The sequence below is a fragment of the Perna viridis genome, chromosome 4 (genome assembly GCF_037379345.1).
Source record: "Perna viridis isolate PV_CMFRI_1.1 ecotype Kerala chromosome 4, ASM3737934v1, whole genome shotgun sequence".
Classification (NCBI taxonomy): domain Eukaryota; kingdom Metazoa; phylum Mollusca; class Bivalvia; order Mytilida; family Mytilidae; genus Perna; species Perna viridis.
Genome location: NC_142448.1, coordinates 27,402,677 through 27,410,293, shown reverse-complemented (window position 1 = coordinate 27,410,293; position 7,617 = coordinate 27,402,677). Strand labels below are relative to the sequence as shown.

Genomic DNA, 7,617 nt, shown 5'->3' with positions numbered 1-7,617 from the left:
GACCTTTCCCTGAAAGAGTAAAAGTTCACTACCTATTTGTGAAATCCATCTAAACTGAAATTCTAATTAATTAATTAAATGTATACAGACTGTTAGAATATTATAACAAACAATTGTGTAAAGAGTGAACCTTATTAAATTAGCCATTCTCAAGTTAAGGAGCAACATGTTAACACGGACAGACGGACATTTGTATAATATAAAATGACCTCTCTTTTACTGGCGCATAAAAAGTGCATAGTGATTAAATGATGATAGACTGAAGAATATTAAACAAGGTCTACATTTGGCAAAAAACTCATTTCCAAACTGACTCTGGCAGAATAATACACTCTGATTGGTTTTACTTCTTTATTTCTTACAATGTAAAATATATAAATAAATGTCTTTATACAATGCGTACAGCTAACAGATCTAAAACATATCTTTATGAAGCTTCCTGTGTTTTCATTCCAACATTTTCAGGTATCACAGTGGTAGAGACCTCGGATGGAATCACATCATAACCTAACTTTTTCATGTCTTTCATCACAACATTAAATGATACTGTAACAAATCCTTGTGAACGCACTCTGGTTACTGAAAAAATAAAGAAAATACAAGTATTACTGTGAAGTTATAAAAACAAACCAGTGAATTTGTCGTTCCTTCCGTATTTGTTTAACATCTCCATTATACAATGTGAGTCTTGGTCTAACCTTCTAAGTTTCTATGCTTGTTGTGTTCAGATCAGGATTATGCTTCCTGGGTTGTAAATCATTGTCTTTTTGGACATTTGAGTCACATTGATGTCTAGTTTTTCTCACATCTATTGCCTACTGTAAATGATTATTATTTGCCTCTCAGCCTCTCATTCAAATGAATTGTCAATCATCACAGCAGGTATCTCACTCAGAATACATCTGTAAATTTTTATGCAAACTTTCAAGAAGCTCCAACAAAAAAACTGAAATTCCCTATAGAACGTATTAACTTATCCACAGAAACTTTAAAAGTTTTTTATTTTAACACGAGTAAAACATTGAAAACCCATCTGGCATCATGTAAACTTGACCCCACATTATACATAATGAGGGATTATTCTATTCAATACCTAGGATTCTCTAATTTATCTCTCAGATTGTTATAGTTCAGAGTAAAATACCTGCTATTATGATAGTCAACTCATGTAAAAGAGAATTAACTCTTGTGTTCACTTTGGGAATACAGGCTTGGGAAAAATAGTTTAATGACCCTTAAATCCATAAAATCTAGTACACCACAAACAACTGCACTTCATAATCCTGGCAAAGGTATTTATTTTCTCAAAATTATTTTTATGTCCAGACAAAACAGAATAAATGTTTATGCAAATTAGTTCAGAAAACCTCCCCTATTAGAATTTAATGAATACTGTCAGAATTAAATTAAGTACTTCATGGAGAACAGCATGTTGAACTCTGTTCACTTGGGGCATGTGTGGATACAATATTAGTATTTGACATACATAAGCATTAGGGACTCATAATAATAAAACTGTTGGGACTATAACCCTCAAAATTGATACCAGCCTTCTTAATGTGGTTTGGAACCTTGTCTACAGATGATGATGATGATGACAGTGCCTTACCATTACTTGTTCACAACTGTTTTGCTGCTGTCGAAAAATTATTTTCCCTGGCAAATCACACTACAGGATGGTAGCTGTGAAGGCCAAAACCTGAATATTATTTTTGTTTGGTCTTCAAATTTGAAAGGATTATTTTATAACAGAAAAATTTGTACCTTCTCGTCCTTCACCTTGACCTAGAACTTTGACATCAACATATTCTGGCTGAATCCCTATAAACAAGGTTCTGAATTTCTGCAGCAATGAGGTTGATTCTGGTGTGAACATTGGCATTTTAATTTTATGGCTGGAATGGAAAGGATAAGTTTAATTATTTTCTAAAGAAATAAAAACAATTGCTACCAAATAAATTTGATTTGTTATTTTTCTAATTCATATAATGTTTCAGCGAGGTTCATAACCCATTTACAGTTCATTGCTATGATTTCATACATGTATTCTGTTCATATTCCTACCACAATCAAGTGGTTATAAAAGGCACAATCATGTTCTCTTTTAAAAAGACCTTGAGATACTAACAAAAAATAATAACATTGTGGAACCGGTCAGATCTTCCAGTGCTCTAGAATTTCATACATTTTTCAATCTATACTTGGGCATGAAAATTTCATGAATTTCCATTGCTTAATACATGCATACCCCCCATTTTGAGTAGGGGTATATAGTGAAAGGGGTGCCTGACCTTCCATCTTTTCTCTTGCCATGAATAGTTAACAGGAAAAGAGAATTTTAAAGCCTTACATTACCCTTAATTTCCAAAAGCCTCTATAACCTGACACTTTGACTGTCTGAAACTATAACCTTTCATAGTTTTCAACTTGAGTATTCCAACAATCTGTCATCTATGCCATTATTTTCTGGTCCCAGAATTCTTCAAACAGGTTCAATGCATTTAGTAATTCTGCCTATGTTTTGTGACTTTTTAATATTGTAAAATATAAAACTTTTAGTTCCCCAAATTTTGTAATTTTAACTTACTTTCCTGGTGTAATAGGAATATGACAAACTCCATAACCTCTAACCGCATCATTACCAAAGAAATCTATTCCATATGCATGTAGTATCAATTGTGGCCCTGAAAAGTCATAGTATTGGTACAATATACAGTTATAGCATAAATACTAGGTATATTGGAATATTGTTCCAAGTTGTATATAGTGGCAGATCCTGGGAATGGTTTAGGAGTTCAAGTGTGTTTTTCAACAGATATTTGTTGGAGACCACCCCATTTTTTTTGTATGATCCACCACTGCTATTTTTGTTACATGAGCTGATGATATACATTAATGCACGGCCTAAATTAAAATTTCTAAACTTAATATTCATGGTGATTACCTGTAGATAGGGAAATAGTTTTTGGGTCAGAATTCCAAATTTGGATTTAAAACAATCAATATCAGATTCAAAGACGAGTAAAAATGCTGAAAGATGAGAATACATTTTTTGGAGTAGTTTATTATTCTAGGTAAGTAGAAAAGGGTAAACAAAGATAATTTTGATTTATGCCCAGAAACATACAGCAAAGTCAAACCATTTGTTTAAATAATTTTTAGCTATTGATGACATCAAGAGTCTTAAACCTATATTTTCACCATTATAATATGGGAATACATTGCAAGCTAATTTTTTGTTGGTTTCTGTAGTAATTACAATGATAATATACAATAGCTATACAACAGTAAAAGATTCATGCATAGTTACATTGTTAAAACATCTCTTTCATGGCTTCTGACACCTCCTGAACAACAGTGGAATGTCACTGAATTTATGGTAAGGAAGCTATAAGAACTTAAGTAGCAGTCTTTGTAAGAATCATGCAAATTCTGCAAAATGTGATACACCTCAAAAATGGCTACATATTTTTATTTTTTTTATTAAGTTGCTTTATAGATCTATTTGATGAAATGTATAATTATTCATTCCAATCTGTCTGCTCATAGGAGATAATCCACATTGAAAATACACTAGGTTCTATTGTATTTTACTGTCATTTATAGAGTTATCTCCCTTAGTTATGAATTATACAGTACATTCTATATAACTTATATCTTCTAAGAGCACAGGTTACATGAAAAAACCACATATCAATTTTTGTTTACTATAACAATTTAAACAAAATATCAAAAATAAAAATAAAAATAAAAAAAATGGCTTTCCACCCATGAATCACATTTTGCATGATTCTTAGGTGGAAAGCTAACAGGAGATTATCCTGTTCTCCTTCCTGCCAAATATTTTGATTTACATGTACAATAACTTTAATGTCAACCTAAAACATTGTATGAAATTCTGGAGAAATGTTACACAACATATGTAACTTTTATTTTTTATATATTGAGTAAATAACCATTAACATCAGAAGCCTGTGTGAAACACTTAAATAAAATATAATTTTTGGGGGAGGAACTTAAACACATTCACACTACAGAAGAATACATACATCCATGTGGATTTGTACTTTTAAATGTGACATCTAATGGGAAATTCCACACAAACTGTTGTCTGTCATCTCTGCTTTTCTTTGTTGTTTGTGTAATGCCATCTTCTAAACCCTGCAAAACAAATGAAATGATTGCATGGAATCATATTAAAGTAGTTTCATTTATTTATTAAAATCTCACACTCTTATGGTTTTCCATTTCAGGTTAGCTAAGCTTTTAATTAGAATGCCATTACCATACTAGTACAAATGTATATATTGAAATCATAGCTCTAATTCAAGAGAGAGGATACATGTATATAAATGTTTTTATACAAGCAAGAGTGGAGAATAAATAGAGTGTGTAAAATATAATGTAGTAGTTCAGAAAATACTTTTTGTTTATCAGCTAGTATATTAAGTGATAAAAAAACATAATTTCTGTTGGATAATGTAACCATCAATACTTCAAAGTCTGCTTAATATACATGTAACAAGTTCAATTTCTTTATTAAGATACCATAAAGTTTTTTTGAAACAAGACCAACAGTTTATATAGAATGAATTATCATACATGTAATTAAAAACAAATAAAGGTACAAAAAATGTATCATCTACTTTTATAATTATTTTGTTTCCATAATACTTACTGATGTTATTAACCAATCTGGACCATAATGTAGGCAATATTTACAATAAATGTCATCAAAACCAGGAAACTGCAAATAAACAATTATTCATGATCACACAGTGAAAAATAAAGATGTTATTATAGTACAAAGTGCAGTGTATACTGGTACTCTACTTACAATATATAGCAAAACGACTTGAACAAGACTTGTTAGTAATATAATATATGCAATATACCTTATAGAGCTAAATGTCCATCAATAGTCTGATCAAAGCAGTAATCACCAAGTCATTTCTTTCCTTTAATAATTGAATTGAACTTTGAAACTGGTATATTCAGTCTCCCCTACTAACTTTCCAGTTCACAGGCCCTAAATACATTTTTCGGAATTTTTTTATATAATGACTGTTGGCCTGCAATAGTTAATTTTACAGGCCCACCTCCATTTTGACAAGCCTTGGACCTCGGACTACTGCTTAATAGTGAAGACTGTATATTCAAGCAATGCTAGAAAGTAACATGACTGTATATTCTGCCAGGATTTTCTGATTTTGTGTCACCCTTCCCACTAGCACACATGTATTTGTTTCTATCAATGACTAGTTACTATCAAATATGAATATTGACTACTGACAGAACCAGTATCTGTGCTCAAGCACCTGACATTTTTATTTTGAAATTACAACTTTGTATATTATCAAGTGTTTTAAAATATTTTATACATAGCACTTTAGTTGAATGGCATTGTCATGAATGAATCAATGGCAGATCCAGGGGGTGGTCCCACAGCACACTAGACCACCCCTTTGTTGAATCTCAAATCTTTCAAGGTGTCATTTTCTCAAAGTACAGTGGTAATTATTTTTGTAGCAGTCTTTATAAGAATCATGCAAATTCTGTAATATGTGATACACCCTAAAAAAGGCTACATCTTTTCATTTTTGTAATTAAATTGTTTTATGGGTCTATATTATGAAATGAGTAATTATTCATTCCAATCTCTCCGCTCTTAGGAGATAATCAACATTGAAAATCCAATAGATTCTATTGTATTTTAGTGTCATTTACAGAGTTATCTCCCTTAATCTTGAACTCTACAGTGCATTCTATATAATTTGTATCTCCTAAGAACACAGGTTACATGAAAATCTGAATGTTAATTTCTGTTTACTATGGCAATTCAAACAAAATATCAAAAATAAAAATATGTAGGCTTTCCAACTATGTATCACATTTTGCAGGATTCTTAGCTGGAGTACTACTTAATTAAATTCTCATAGTAATACTTGTTTGGAATGCAATATCCCAAGGCGTCAAAATGGCAGTATAGCAATCAATATGGTTAACCTAGTATTTAACTATCAAAACAACTTCTAGACAATTACTTTTATGTCATCAAGGTTCTAATATTAGCAAGTAAGAGCAGGATGTCGTGTTAGTATTATAGCTGAAAAAAGTAACAATTTGACACTCATCTGTTCAAAGTGTAACTTTAAAAAAAATGTTATACCACCTTTACAACCACAGCCAAATCCTGCTAAATATAGGGTTTGTACTTTTGCTTGCAAACAACAGCTCAGCGATCAGTGTCCTTGCTAGAGCAAAATGGACGGGCGCCGTGACCCACCCTTATCAAAACTGTGCCCCTCTGCCCTTTCTGAGTGCTCATCAGTGCCCTATCGGCATATTTGAATGTCCCATTAAGATTACACACTTCCTATTACCCCAATTAGGAAGTGTCACCTTATCCAGTAGTAAAAATTAAGGCAGTAGCTGCTCATCCATGCATCCGAGGACAGGAAGCCTCTACAGGCTAATCGTCCAGACATCCGGTCTGAGTCAATTACACTTGAAATCATGACGGAAATGGTTCATTTCCGTTAGTAATGTGGAAATTGTGAGAAATTCTTTTTATACAAATAGATACAAAATGATGCAAATATGTTTACAAATTAAACCGTAACTGTTGTAACAAATAACGATTAAAATTCATTCAGAATTAATACAAAATACACATTTAACAAACTCAAAGATCTTTATATATGTACCCATTCCACACGGCAGATGTGAAACATATCCATTCACTGTGGTCTGTATTTGCATAAACTAAAAAATTTTAAGAACATTTCATGCAATTTTAACACATGGTATATTTATATTTTCGGCCAAGATTTAATTTTTATTTTTGGCACCAGTCATCATAACTTCTGTGACTGTTCAGTGTCTGACCAAAATAAAACCTGTCTATTATTAAGCACATGGGATTACTCCAATTTTCAAATATGCTGTAAAACTAGTATTTAACACAAACAGCGAACTGTTCAGTTTATTAAATGTGAACACAGTTTGCAATCATATTAATAGTCGTACAATTGCGGCAATATTTCCATGACAAATAGGACGTTTCCGTCGCGATTCCGTATGTTTTTGAGGCAAGCCAGATGTGTGGATGATTAGCCTGCAGAGGCTCTCCATCCAGGAATGTGTTGACGAGCAGCCACTGCCAAAAATCTCAGGTAACTATTGACTGATGAACAGAAATACCAACTTTTACCACGAATATCTGTAGTAGACTTTAAAGATATTTGCTTCTAAAGATCTATTTCATTCCAAATCATAAATAGATTTGTATTTCTTGTTCCTAAGTATAGGTCCCTTAAAGAACATCTTTAATGCAACCTTACAGGCAAGAATGGACATGTTTTACAACATTTTCCCTGCTTTGTAGAAGCTGAAGGTTTTAAATTAAGTGGAACAAATTCAATATTATCGGTACGATAACAGATATGATTCTGGAATTATTTTGTGAAATGAACAAACCTCCCCAGATTCAATCTGTCCACCAACCATCACTAAAAAAACCGAATTCGACGTCATTTTGGACCTATGAGAATGGTTTTGTTGACAAACAAATATGCAAGGAATAACTCCAAGGAATCCCGAAAATGTTGAATTTGT

At 32.1% G+C, this 7,617-nt stretch overlaps 1 protein-coding gene across 1 annotated transcript; it reads right to left on the bottom strand.

The window, feature by feature from the left end:
- Nucleotides 1–337: 337 nt before the first annotated feature.
- LOC148619564 (B9 domain-containing protein 1-like) lies at nucleotides 338–7,614 on the bottom strand. The gene is made up of 6 exons (XM_088579624.1): nucleotides 7,480–7,614; nucleotides 4,679–4,747; nucleotides 4,050–4,161; nucleotides 2,588–2,684; nucleotides 1,765–1,895; nucleotides 338–579 (listed from the first exon to the last, which is right to left on the bottom strand). Exons 1-6 carry the CDS (start codon nucleotides 7,534–7,536, stop codon nucleotides 428–430), a joined length of 618 nt encoding a protein of 205 aa, XP_088435750.1. The 5' UTR covers nucleotides 7,537–7,614; the 3' UTR covers nucleotides 338–427.
- Between the last annotated feature and the right edge of the window lie 3 nt (nucleotides 7,615–7,617).